Here is a 14,160-nt window from a genome sequence, read left to right as displayed (position 1 = left end):
GCCCAGCGCCGAAAATATAAAGCGCGCTTGAAGCCTTTACTGCTGCTGCAACACTACTAGTGGTATTTTATTTTATATGCACGTCGGAATGGAACATGTAGAGGTAGCTTGTTGATCTTATCTAGGTAAAATTCAAAATAATATTGTGATGGTGTTGATATCTCGTAGTAAAGGTGGCTCGGGTTCACCAATCTACTGACAGCCCGGATCTCTCAATAGTCAAAATAGGGTTGAATGGGAACAAGGTGTCTAATCAGACGTGCAAATACACCATATGTACGTGCAGAACACGCCTTTCGTGTATCCGCTACTTAGTCTGGATCACAACTATCTATGCTTTCACAGTTCCAAACTATTACTCTTTCCAGCGTAATCTTCTTTGTTATTTCCAAATGACATAAATCTGTGATAAAACACTGATACGGGCCTCTATCAGTCTACCCGGCGGTATATCAATATCAAACCTTGAGAGTGACCTTGTAGGAATAGTCTTAGTTACTCTCTTAGCAAAGAAGCACCCAGGGCACATATATATCCTCTCAAACTGGAATCATAATGTGTCCACTAGAGAAGACGAATTAGGTGCGCGTGTGAGAAAATTTCAATGCCTGAGTCTTGCTCTGTATAGTTAAGGAGTACGTTGGATAGATGTAATGGCGTGCTTGAAAAAAAGGACATTGAACTCGAACGAGAAGGCCACAAGGGTAGATGATGAACGATACGGGTTTGCGTTAAAGGAGCGACGTAGCTCGGCATACAAAGGAACCTGAGGATTTTGGTGACCGAGAGGATACATATGTGCTCTGATTTTCGGCCAGATTTCGCGCGATTGTTAGTGCTCAGCAACACTACCCCCCTGCTTCACACATGCTAATGTAACCTCACTTCTTCCGCACACGAATGCATCAAGCGACTTCCCGAAAACAAAGCGCTCTTCGCTTCCTGCTATGTATAGAATGGTCGCAAGAGATCAGCAAGGTTTCGGCCCCATCCCACTCCCACCAAAAATACGACGAGTCGCGTGGATGTACTGGGGCACATGGCGCAAAGTTTGTGCTGTGGAGACGCTAAAATGATCATCATGCTCTTGTTCAGGTGACTCTCTCCCTACCTAACTTATTGCAGAGAAAAACTAAAGTTTTCTTTATAACTATGATATCAACGATACAACATATAGTATAGGTGTCATTCCTTAAATTAGGGATATTACACGCTACCTCGGCCTGTGTGACCCCTTTACCAGTGACCCATATAATTAATTCTGCAATAGTTATATCACAATGGAATTTCATGATTTTAGCGGCAGTTCATTCAGCGAGTTAGAGCAGTGAGTGCGCAAATATGACAGTCCCTTTTTCTAAAATCTAAATTTAGAGATCTCTCTTGCCACAAATGGGCATTTTACATGTTGCAAGTATAATGACTCAAGTTGCATATGGAACTAAGATCTGCACAGTGAGTTTGGCTGTGTCCCGTATCTGCACTAAACTCGTACCTGCTCTGGCAACTGCCGCTTATTGTGTTCAACATCCTGGAGTACACCTTTCCCAAACGCCAATCAGACGATATGCCAAGCGAGATTGAGCGTTCGACAACACGAGAAAGGATTGAGAAGCTTTGATCATGCAGACTATTAGAGCCTTGGTGGAACAATCCAGTCAATGATGCTTCGCGAAAAAGAAAACTGGACGAGATACGAGATTAGAATATGAAAAACACATAAAGAGGTTGAGCATCGCCGTCCATGTATAGCATCCATCTCGCGGCGTTATTTGTCTTACATTCGTTCCTTGTTTCTCATCTTGAAGTAGCTGCTTAATCGATCGGTCTTATCCATTTATCACTTGAGCTACTCTAAATAATTTTCGGGTTCACGACAGATTACTGCAACCCGATAAGCATGCATCTGTGTAACATCTTACTCATTGCGGGCTTCACTGCAGCGCGCGTGCTTCCGCGTCAAGAGGCGACTAAATGTACGAATCCCGTTAAGCGTGTCGAGTTCCGTACCCTAGACAACGTCGCCCGCAAGCAGTATACGGATGCCGTCAAATGCCTGACCACCAAGCCCTCAATGCTCGGCCTGAGCACAACCTTATACGATGACTTTGTCTACGTGCACACTCAACTCAACACAGAGAGTATGTAATTGAATTGGAGATGACCCAACAAGTATCCGGATAGCTTCCCAGCTAAACCTTTTCTACAGTTCACTATGTCGCCCAGTTCCTGCCCTGGCACAGATACTTCGTGAATCTTTACGAGAAGCAACTTAATGGCTGTGGTTACACAGGCCCCATGGTGTAAGTTTTGGTGAGATCCATACGTGATGTGAACAAAAGGGAATTTGCCTGACACAAACGACAGGTACTGGGATTGGACCCTCGATGTCGCAGATGTAGCTGGGTCTGATATATGGGATGCCGAACACGGATTTGGCCGCAATGGCGGTAACAAGACTGAAAAAACAGCCGATGCTCATAATAGGGAATGGAAATGCCTGACCGACGGGCCCTTCAAGGACATACGCTCGGCCTATGTCCTGACAGAATATGCACCGCACTGCTTATCGCGCGACTTCTTCGACGGCACCTCTCGACCCGGAACTATGCGTAGCTCGGCCTACACACCCGAGGCTATCGCCACCATTAACGCTCTAGATACCTTCGTTGAATTTGAGTTCGAACTCGAGAACCGGCCACATGGCTCCATCCATAGCGCAGTTGGTGGCAAAATGGGCGACATGGGTCCCTCTTCGTCACCCAATGAGCCATTGTTCTTTTTGCACCATGCCCAAGTCGATCGCCTGTGGTGGTTATGGCAGCAGGGTAACCCGTCAGTCCGCAACACCGAATATGCTGGCAAACGCGAAATCACTCCAGGCGCTGGTGGCCGCCCCCTCCCCCCTGGTGAGGTGGCTCCTGTGGATCCTCCCGCTGCTCTCACCGACGTTATGCCCTTTATGAAACTGGCAGACGATCTGCCTGTCTCCGCTATTATGACCACAGAGAACGACCTGTTATGCTATACCTACTAAAGAGGATAGATAGTATAAGTTTTTCCTTTCTAGAATGCTTCTTTCTCTACTTCTAATGCTATCCGACATAAAGTAATAGATTAAATCTTGTATTTTACGCATTAAAGATATGAAGAAAAGTCTATATAATCTCTTTAGTATCTTTTAATTTGGAACTAAATACCTCTATTCACTTCTTACTACAATGATAATGATAACTATTAGTGATAATCAATAGTAAATCTATACTCAAAAGGGTCTATCATCTACCCTACTAAACTATGATCACTATGTTAATCGTGACAATCATAGTGGCCGCTCATGGTGCTTACGACCGGTAGAGTATTTATAGTGAATATGGCCACGAATATATGGCGGGTCGATCTTGCGGCACTGAGTAGAGTTGCAATATGGTCATGCGTAGTGATAGCGTCCATTGTTCATGTGAATACCTTGGTAGAGTCCCGATGCTTAGAATAAAGTCAAACCAGGACCGCATTGCTTAAGTTGCACCATGTTGGAGCCAAAACACACGGAACGACGTCGGCTTTGGCCGACACGCAAGCGGCACCTCAGTAATGGTAGCGGCCCGCCTTGTAGTATGGGCTAAGTTTGGGAATACGTGGGGATAAGCTTGATGATCAACTATCTACCTCTGATCATTGAACAGGTATCACAAATGGTGAACCACGTCCAACCAAGCTTGGAATATCAACCTCCTCAACCAAAGAAAATGTTCGACGAGGGCAAGCATTGAGTTGTTTAATCTTCAGTCTCTCACTAACTTACACTAAAGCCTTCCTAAACTGAACAGCAGTTCTTGTGCGAAGCATGCGCGAACCCCTTAAGAAGCAGATGTAAACTTTGCCCTTAACCCCTTGGTTGCATGATCACCCATGGCAGCCAAGTTTGCAAACGAAACGATCTCCAATACGCTGATGTCCAGGCCCAAAGTTGCCTTCCACCAGCTGCGCAGCTCGACGGCTGCCAGGCTGTCCAATCCAATGTCGACAAACGAGTGGGCGAGATCGATCTCGTCATCATCCTGAATGGGCTTCAGAAGAAGATCAAAGACCCAAGCTGCAATCTCCCTCGCGATGAATTTGCTCGTGTTGGGGTCATCTAACTTGTCAACGTTGGCCGGCAGCGTGGCGATGAAGCCCCTCAGAGCATCTCCAACGGTGCCAGCACCACTAGCATCGACGCCATGGGCTGCGGAATCCCGGTTGGAGTAGGTCGCCAGCCGACGATCCAAAAAGGTAGCCTTGCCACGGAACGCTTCGTTCAAAGCCGGCGTCATGCGGAACTCAGTGATGAGCTGCGATGGCTCAACAAACACTGGGCTGGGGTCTTTATTTGCATCTTTCGCGGCGTCGGATCCAAGGATGGCTAGTGTGACGGCCTGGAACAGCTCCTGCTGCGACATGACTGCACTCTCGAGCCACTTCGATCGTTCTAGAGTCTTTGTGTTTTCCGCAGTCCAGCCAATTCCCTCGACGGCCCCCACATCAATAGCTGACGCAGGCAGGCTTTGGCTGTGTCGATACTGCACGAAAGCATCCATAAAAGTATTTCCCGCCGAGTAGTTGGCTTGTCACGGCATCCCAATGATACCGCACATGGAGCTGAATAGTAAAAAGAAATCCAGATCTACTTGTCGAGACGCAGTATGCAGATTCTACGTGCCCTGAACCTTGGGTTGCGTCACGGCCTTCCAGCCAGCCAGAGACATAGTTAGCAGCGACCCGTCCTGCAACACAATGGATAGGTTGAAAATGCCCTTGAGCTGTTCTGGTGATGCAGAAATGGCTTTTTCCACGTCCACAAGACTGGAAACATCTCCCTGGACCACCGTCACGGCGCACCCTTTTCTTTCCAGCTCGCAAAATAGCTCTTTGTGCGCCTCAGCTCCAGGACTGCGTGATAAAAACACAAAGTGTGCTGCACCGTGCTCAGCCATCCACCGCACGAGACCACGACCCAGTCCGCCGAGACCTCCAACGAGTAGGTAGGATGCATCACTCTTGAACCTCATGGTGGAAAACCGATGCGAAGACTGCGGCAACCCCTCAGACTCACCCATGGACAACAACATTTTGCCAATATGCTCTCTAGCTTCCATGGACCTGAGACACTGCTGAACATCGCGTGCAGAAAACGTCTCTGCAATGGTCAATGGTCAAATTTGTCCCTGAGAATAGAGGTCCATGATTCGAGCGGGTAATGGTCCAGGGGCGTCGTCTGCTTCATCTCTCTTCAATTGGTTAAGGATGTTAATTGTGATGAGTGACACATTGTTCAGAAGTAACTTCGAGGGTATCCGAGTTTTGTTGCCTGTTGTTCTGACGAGGTTGATGAGCTTGCCCTCCGGTCCAACGCATTCGCATGAAGCCGCAAAAAGGTCCCCGGACAGCGTGTTCAAGACTAAGTCTACCCCGCGCTCATTAGTTGCGTCCTTGATGCCACGGACAAACGATCCGGTACGAGAATCGAAAATTCGATTCGGAGAGATTCCGTAGGTCTTCATCAAGCTTTCTGCTTTCTTGTCACTTCCGACAGTCACGTAGATTTCGGCTCCAATCATTTGACTGATTTGGATAGCAGCGCTCCCCACCCCTCCAGATGCTGAATGAATCAACACAGTCTAAGAAGCCCATCCATCAGCATAACGTTATAATCATGGTAGGGGAGAGATAATTGTAACTAACCTGATTTTTCTTGAGCTGGCCGACATCGATCAGAGAATGAATAGCAGTAGCAAAGGCCAAGGGTATTGTGCTTGCATCCTTTAACGACAACTCGTTCAGGATTCGCGCGCAGCATTTCCTGGCCACAGTAACGGACGTGCTGAAGTATTCAGACCCAAGCACGATCACTCGGTCCCCGGGGGCGAGATCTGTGACGTGGGAGCCAACATGGCGCACAGTTCCGGCAGCGTCAACCCTCAGACCACTACCAGAGGGTGCAGCGATTTCTGCGGCATTGAGAACATCCTGTGAAGAGAAGCCATTAGTACCGAACACTGCCCCTCAGCTAGTGAAGGATTAAAAAAACATACCAGATAGCTCACACCCGCTGTATCAACATCAATTTCAACCTCATCTGGCCCGAGGGTTCGCTGTAGTGCATGCACTACCCACTTTGACGTGTCAGAGTCAAATACAAGCCTCGAATCACTCCTGATAAATGCCATACGTCCTGGGTTTTCAACCTCTCCCTGCATTGAGAAAGGCTGCATGCGCCCTACCAGAACCGAGTTCTCGTGGATTACATATTCCATCTCGCGCAGATATGTCTCGGTCTCAACACGTTTCCTAAACTGCTCGAACACATCAAGCGTTAGAGCCACCGCAGTATAATTTACAGTGTCCAACTCGCACGTAGTGAGATCGACGCCAAACTCTGTGCGAGACGTCCTAGCCACGCCGATTGACAGCGAATAACGCGGGTCTTTGCACCCCACCTGGCTGCTTCGAGTCACCCAAAGCGCCCCTGAGTGTGATCGCTGCAGCTCGCGCAAGAAGTCTTGGAATTTAGATAGGTTGGAAGCAGAGATATCGTGGAAGAACGGTAGAGCAGTATCCACTAGGACAATGACATCTGATGAGGGAGCCAACGACTCTCCAAGGCTCTGAAGCGTCACCTCGTGCCCACGAGACCGCAGCTGCTTTTGGAAGACTATAGCGGTTTCTGAGGACCCTGAATCGGATACAAGGACTGTGGATTTGAGTGTCCTATGAGGCGAGGCTCTGTTCTTCGGCTGAATGCCATTGATGTTTTGGCTGACGTGACCTTTCTGCAACTCATCCCATGCTAGTGCATCAGCAGAGCTAGTATTGGGACTGGTGAGCATGTATGCCATGCCCTGAAGTGGGGGAGCCACATCAAAAGCGAGGCCGTCCAGGCCGTTGAAACCCGCGGCCCGCATCTCCACGTCCCACCTCTCGGGATTGATGTACGGCTCGTCCGCCCGGTTATCATCTTCACCAGCCCACCACCCGGACAGGACGCCGGTAATGATGTTGGAGTACTTGACGTCTCCGCAAAGCTCTTCCACAAGCAGCTTTCCGTAAGGGTGAAGAAGCCGTCGCACATTGACCAGTGTTTCGCGGAGACTCGGAGTGGCGTGTAACACGTTGGATGCAACGATGAGATCGAAAGATTCCGGAAGGAATCCCTGGCTCAATGGATCCTTTGTGATATCCAGTGTCTTGAAGATTAGGTTAGGGTACATCTCGAACCGCGACCGGGCGGCCGGAAAGAAAGCGGCCGAGATATCAGTAAAGGTGTATGTAGAATACTGAGTCACTCCAAGAATCTTGGCCGTTGTACCGCCCGTTCCTGCTCCAATCTCTAGGATCCGTTGACTTGGATGGTGGTGGCCGAGCGTCCTGAACAGTGGAGTCCGATTGACCATGTTCAAGTAGTCATACATTTCCAATAGTGTATCGTCGCTTAGAAGCAGCTCTACTGGGTCGACTTCGCCCTTGCACAACGAAACAATGTTGTCCACGACTCTGCCCATGGCCGTAGCGTAGGCCCCAATCGAGGTTTTCGATGCCTGCTGAGCAATTTCCTTCAACACTAGACCAGAAGACCTGGCATAATCATGTGCTCGCAGCCAATCGTGGTATTTTGTAAGGTGCGAAACACTCTTTGTCACCCCATGCTTCTCCAGCTGCGACAAGCTGTCTTCAATGCATGCTTTGGTCAGGCGACTTAGCATCATGGCATTCTCTGTCCAACCCGGTGGCGAGGAAACCAAGCTGCTCAACGGAACAAAGTCAATTCCCTGTCCCCAGTGAAGTGTCGCACTGCTCCCGCTATTGGTATCCACTGTGGTTACCCCCAATGGCTACCCCCAATGGCTGAATCAGTGTATCCTCCAGAGTCATCACCATCGTGCCATCTGCTGCATATGCTTCGGCACTTGCGCCTAAAGCGCCTCGCCTGAGCGAATGCGCTGATACATTGCAGGTCATGTTGGACACGCAGTCGAGGATATTGATCTTCCCGAACCGGGTCGGCAAAGGAAGTTGGCCAATCTTCCACTCAAGTCCCTGGTACGATGCCGCATAGACCCCCTGAAAACAAGCATCCATTTTTGTGGGATGAATCGGATAGTACACAGTCTCCTTGACGGTAGAGACTACCGTGGCCGACGAGTACAGACGTGAAGACGACGACCGAAGCGAGCGGACTCCCTGGAAGCTAGCTCCGTAGTCGACCCCAGTCTTGGCTAAGATCTGATACCATTTGGCGGGATCAGTGGAACGAGTAAGATCAGATGAGAAGTTATCTTCCAGAGGCTTCGAGAAGGAGGTTCCGCGTCGGATCCGGCCTGAGCAATGCTCAACCCAGGATACGCCATTGTGAGAGCTGATAGTGAAATCGTACCAACTGCCGCATCGCCAAAGCGAAGTCATTATCTCAATCGTGTTGTATCGGTCCAGCACCATGGCATGACTGAGTTGCAGGTTTTGGATCTGATATCCCGCATCGCCTGCGCCAACCTGCCGCACCGCTTCAATTGTCATTGCAATGTAGCCTGCCGCAGGAAACACTGCATTTCCAGCCACTTTGTGCTCGAAGAGCCAAGGGACATGTTTGAAGAAGAGGACGTTGCGCCAAGATGGTTGATCATCCGTACTGAACACATTCCTAGCCCCCAGTAGCTCATGTCGAGGGAATGGCGACTTTTTCCACTCTTTGATGCTTCGTGGCGCATACACATTTGACATGGAGTGGTCCCATGAGTACATCGGCGCATCCGCCAGGACCTGCGCTGTGCCGTCCGGGTCGGTGAGCACATCCATATGCAATGCCTGATCTTGTGCAAACAGCTGACCCACAAGGCCTAGGAAAGATTCAGAACAGGGCTTCTATCTCACAAGACATGATCCATAGCCATGAGTAACGGACTTGTGATCGAATATCTGATGAAGAGGCCCCGAGAGGGCCGAGTGAGGACCTACTTCGAGAAAGAAGAGGGGCTGCTTGAATCTCTCCAGAATTGCCCCAACTGCTTGGTTGAACTGCACCGGACATTCCAGATTTCTCTGCCAGTACTCAGCGTTCAGAGTAATGTGTTCAAGCCCTCCGGCCACCGAAGAGGCAAATGGAATCGATGAGTCGGTGCCGCTCCCTAGGTAGCGGTCCAACAAGGACTTGTACCTGCCGCCAACCTATGTCATGTACGAAGAGTGGTATACAGTGTCGACCTTGAGCTGGCGTGCTAGCGCAGTCGAACCGGTTTTGATGGCACTGGTCACTTCATTGACGGAGTCGAGATTTCCTGAGATAGTCACACTTGACGGTGAATTCTCACAAGCAACAACAACGCCAGGTACAAGGAATGGCTCGATCTCCGCCTTTCCCATACCAACGGCAGCCATTGCCCCGACCCGCACAACTTCTGCTGAGACCAAACCTCGATAAAAGCACAATTAATGGCCTCGCGCGCCGTCAGTCTTCCAGATGCATACGCTGCCGCCAGCTCTCCGGAGGAATGGCCCACCGCAGAAGGCTTTACATTAACCTCGGCCAGTGCGTCCACCAGTGCAACCTGCACAGCTGTGCAAACTGGCTGCGCGTACTGCGCTTTGTGGATGTTGCTACATTCCCCATTGTGGATCTCTTCTATTAGACACCATTTCGGGGCCTCTGGAAGTTCTGCAAGAACACGCTCACTGAGAAGCAGTGACTCCTTGAACCTGGCGTTCGTCTCGTATAGGCGAGCGCCCATCCCGGGCCACTGAACCCCTTGACCGGTGAACACCATGACGATGTCTGGTCGCCGTTCCGGCACGCGAGAAGAGGAAAACGTTTCCATCTCTCCATTCTTGACTATAGAGTACGTACGGAATGGCAGATGAACCCTCCGGGCTGCCAACGTGTAGGCGAGGTCAGAGACCGCCTGGGGCTTTTTTTGTAGGTAAGCGTGGTTCTTCTCCACAACCTTGACGAGAGACTCGGAGGTGTTTGCAGAAAACAACAGTAACGAAGGCCCACAGCTGCCCGAACTAGGAGATTGAGCATGAGTAATGTTCTTCGCCGATTCAACGACGGTGTGAGCATTTACGCCTCCCATGCCGAAAGAGTTGATGCCCACTCGGACGGGACGGTCTAGGGGCCAGGGAATGGGTTCTGTAGGCACCGTCAAGCCCCCTTCTTTGAACGGAATCTTTGGATTGGGTGTCTCGAAACGGATATTGGGCGGGATGATGCCCTTCTCAACAGCCAAGATGGCCTTGATGAACGATGTCAGACCCGAAGCACCTTCCGAATGCCCCGTGTTAGGCTTGACCGAGCCAATGAAGATCTGCTTCTTCTCGTTGTAGAGGCGAGCAATTGTCGACGCCTCGATCGGGTCACCCACTTTGATTCCCGTGCCGTGGCATTCAACAAAGGGTGTCTGAGAGCAGTCGGCGATGCCGGCCATTCAATACGCTTGCCTTATCAATGCTTCCTGCGTCAAAGTGCTGGGGACACTAAAACCTGCCGTCTTGCCGTCATCGTTGACTGCGCTGCTGCGAATGATGCCGCGAATGGGGTTCCGGTCACGCAGCGCTGCAGCCAACAGCTTCAGGTACACTGCATTAATGGCTTCTCCGCGTCCATAGCCATCCGCGGCCGCGTCAAAAGACTTGCACGAGCCGTCCTTGGACAACATGCCTCGTGTTGACAGGATAACGTTCATTGTTGGTGTGAGTATGAACTGGCAGCCAGCCACAATGGCCGCGTCGCACTCTCCCATCGACATGGCGGTACACGCCTGCGTCAAGGCAACCAGTGCTGAAGAACACGCTGTCCTGGTACTTATGCTCGGTCCGCGTAAGTCATACTCAAACGAGATCCGGCTGGGAACACTAAAGTCCTCTCCAATAGCTACTGGGTACTTGCCGTACATTTGGATATCGTGGAAGAGAGTCTCCCTCCAATCGTCGCTGAACGACCCAACGTAGCATCCGATGTTTGCACCACGGTAGTTTGCTTCTCCCGCACTCTCGAAGCACTCGTGTACAACTTCCAGAAGGTGACGCTGATGTGGATTAATGTATTCCAGCTCAGCCTTGGTAAAACTGAAGAAAGACGTATCCAGTTCCCCTGGGTGAGCATCGATGAAGTACCCATGCTCAGTGGGAATTAACCCATCACCGCCGAATGGTGAGCAGTGAGTTGCAATATCATATCGCGAAGGAGGCATCCGCGATCGAGCGTCCCCTCTATTCAACGCAAGATGCTCATGTGCGGGGTACGATTAGTGCTGGAGAAACATGTGGTGGTGAGGAAAGGATTGTATCCGTAGGAATCGTATTGGTGACACTTGGTCTCGGCCAAGAGGAATCAGACACCAACCACAATCCCATCAATCATAGGCAGTTCCTATTATGGCTATCGAACATTGCTAGCAAAACTGTCGGGCTCTATGGCCTAACACGGCTATCTAAATGGGACCATTTATGCACGTCTGGCGACATCAAAGCATCCCTGTTACATGTTGGGAGACACTAACGTGCCGTGCCATGGTATGCCTCTTACTCGAATCACCATGATGTACCATGCATGGAATTTATATTCCATGTTCAAACCGAGCCCATATTTACTTAACCTGAAAGGGTAGTCAGTACATTTTCAACTCTGTCGTATTTCTCGCTTTCGGGGTATCTTTGGAGGAGCTCGCCTGACCCCACTACCATGATCACAAGGAGATAAGAAGAGCTTTGGCAATGAAGTGGTGTGCGAGCTGGCCACTCGATATAAAGGCGAAAGGCTGATAAGAAACCGACCCAATCGCTTCGCGAAGCGTTGCAGGCACTCAGTCCGTGTGACCACAAAAGTGCATCACTATGTGGCAAAGCTCACAGAACAAGAAGAAATTACATCTTCACTGGGTTAATCACGCCCTAAGCGCCACACATTTACTCAGCTCTCCTCTTCGCATTTCTTCGTTAGAGTTTATATACTCCTCGCAGGTGTTTCCCAAAACCAAGCTTGTTGGCGAGCTTTCTCTTCTTCAGCCCATCCATTGCAAACATAGACAATCTCGCCCTCAACAACTCCCTTATCTACCTCTTTACCATAATCGTTTTAGTTCAACTCACAAAAGCACACTTCTGTGGGCTGTTGTTATCAACACTCCGAGCGACAGTTATGGTAGCCGCCGATTATGACACTGCGATCCATACAGCTCACTTCGGCCATGAAAAGCTCAAAAAAGGCCTCGTTTCCCTCCTGGAGAACGTTGACAATGACCTTGAGCGCCATGCAGTGGGAACATACTCAACAACCTACGAGACAATGTACAAGATTACGCTTGGATGTGGCCTCGAGTCGCTAATTGGCACCACCTCGATCGATAACCAAGCCTAGGATGATGCGATGGCATCCTTTCACCTCAGGATACTGAGCAGAGGGCATCGTCTCCATGGATTCGTTCCTGTTCGGATCTTCACAAAGAGCTTATGAACCGTTTCCGTCCTGAAACCATCAACGCCGCTCGTTTGGGAACTGCTTGTATCATTAACGACCATTACAGAGGTGATAGAACAGCAATTACTCATGTTAACAAGAAAGCGAGCTACCTGCGCCACCGCCATCAAGTCAAGACTGGGGTTATGTTTCACCCACAATCCAATCCGCTCAGTTTCAGCTGTTACCAGGTCGTCATACTGCCTGTCTCTTTGGGGCTCTCATCTTTTCTCCCTATACAAAAAGGGGACCAAATAGCGCACCTTTCAAATCTGTCACTCTGCGACGATTACGGAAGCTTCACGCACGCAGATTATGACGTCAGACTTCGCCTAAGTGCCCTCTCAGCTGGCGTAGCATATCAGTATCGCGGACGGTCCATAAATTTCCTGTTAGATGGATCAGCTTTACAAGTCCGCGGCAGAAGGATTAACAATCCACTTTCCATCGAAGCAGCCATGGCGTGGAGAGCAGTTAGTGGGTGTGCTACGGTATATAGCAGGTACAACTTCTAGAAGTGCGATCTTGAGGACAGCCTGATTGGTCCTATTGTCATGATGGTTACACATGACCTCTTTGACTGGAGGAGCGACGCGGCCGCTGGCAACCACGAGAACGGCATTTCAGCCGTATGTGGATTCGGAGTCGAGGCCCCGTTTCACGTTTATCTGGAGGCTGTACTGCGCAAAACGCTCCAGTCTCCTCAAGCTGGGGTATATGCTCTCGCGTCAATGACATATATGCATTTCACAGTTAGCCGTTGTGGCGCATGGGAATATCACGGCAATTTCAGATCTGCCTGCAAGGAATGCATCAATCTGCTACAGTCAGCTACACTAGGCGCTGGCCTGCAATGGACACCAAAACCCCCTCCAAGGTGCTACCCTGAAGGTGACAAGCTGTGAGATTGGGGCATACTTCGGTCTGATGAATTCGTCGACCATGGGATAATTCAAGAAGCTACGAGCTGGTTTCAATACCTGATCTCTTCTGGTCAGATATGGCTATTTGATCTATTATCGGATGAGATAGATCCAGTTGATCATGACACCGACTGGATATAGTGATATTCGCCATCTTAGGTCCGGGCACTCATTTCTCTGTTCTTTTTGTTTTATATTTAAAATAGAAATATATACCTCCTCGTTTGAGATACCCATCATCTGTCCATGTTGAATTCTTCTGGACTCGGGTCAATATCTGGCGTGATCGTATGTCTTAGAGCTATTAGAGAAATATGCTATATGCGAATTCCCATAAAGAGCCCCTCTTGGAGTGCTTGGAACTCTTGCACAACACGTTTGCCTCCTTGTGATCAAGCGTCACACACTCTTTTTAACGCTACAGCAACATGAGAATTCTCTACTGATAAAAAAATTAAATGAGAGACTTGTTTTTCTTAGACGTACTAGTTCTCCTTTTCCCGCGTTGCGTCGGTGTTCTGATTCTGCCGATACCTGTCTTTTCATTTCCTCCATTGTATGACTTGATAGGGAGTTCTCTCTTTGTCGCCGATCAACTAGAGTACTAAAATTGATCTCCGTTTTGCCTACAGACGACGCCACAGCGCCGTCCAACATATCCAAGGGATAGGCCAAATTTTGTTGCTTTGCTGGAATGATCTCAATTATCTTCTAGACGCCATCGCATAGCTTTTACATGCGCTCATAGAA

At 49.6% G+C, this 14,160-nt stretch overlaps 3 protein-coding genes across 3 annotated transcripts; 1 reads left to right on the top strand and 2 right to left on the bottom strand.

The window, feature by feature from the left end:
- Positions 1-1,900: 1,900 nt before the first annotated feature.
- On the top strand, positions 1,901-3,037 carry COCCADRAFT_105909 (uncharacterized protein; the record flags this gene model as incomplete). Its single annotated transcript, XM_007717816.1, has 3 exons — positions 1,901-2,141; positions 2,210-2,303; positions 2,488-3,037. 3 exons carry the CDS (start codon positions 1,901-1,903, stop codon positions 3,035-3,037), a joined length of 885 nt encoding a protein of 294 aa, XP_007716006.1.
- A 325-nt stretch (positions 3,038-3,362) lies between these two features.
- COCCADRAFT_105880 (uncharacterized protein) lies at positions 3,363-3,515 on the bottom strand (the record flags this gene model as incomplete). Its single annotated transcript, XM_007717815.1, has 1 exon — positions 3,363-3,515. The coding sequence occupies one exon, from the start codon at positions 3,513-3,515 to the stop codon at positions 3,363-3,365; it is 153 nt and encodes a 50-aa protein (XP_007716005.1).
- Positions 3,516-3,860: 345 nt separating this feature from the next.
- On the bottom strand, positions 3,861-11,222 carry COCCADRAFT_39966 (uncharacterized protein; the record flags this gene model as incomplete). Its single annotated transcript, XM_007717814.1, has 9 exons — positions 3,861-4,562; positions 4,710-5,177; positions 5,310-5,660; positions 6,288-7,808; positions 7,876-8,873; positions 8,913-9,183; positions 9,229-9,428; positions 9,461-10,337; positions 10,506-11,222. The coding sequence occupies 9 exons, from the start codon at positions 11,220-11,222 to the stop codon at positions 3,861-3,863; spliced, it is 6,105 nt and encodes a 2,034-aa protein (XP_007716004.1).
- Between the last annotated feature and the right edge of the window lie 2,938 nt (positions 11,223-14,160).

This window comes from Bipolaris zeicola (assembly GCF_000523435.1).
Source record: "Bipolaris zeicola 26-R-13 unplaced genomic scaffold scaffold_197, whole genome shotgun sequence".
Classification (NCBI taxonomy): domain Eukaryota; kingdom Fungi; phylum Ascomycota; class Dothideomycetes; order Pleosporales; family Pleosporaceae; genus Bipolaris; species Bipolaris zeicola.
The sequence above is the reverse complement of the archived record's forward strand: the minus strand, read 5'-3'. Positions and strand labels throughout refer to the sequence as shown.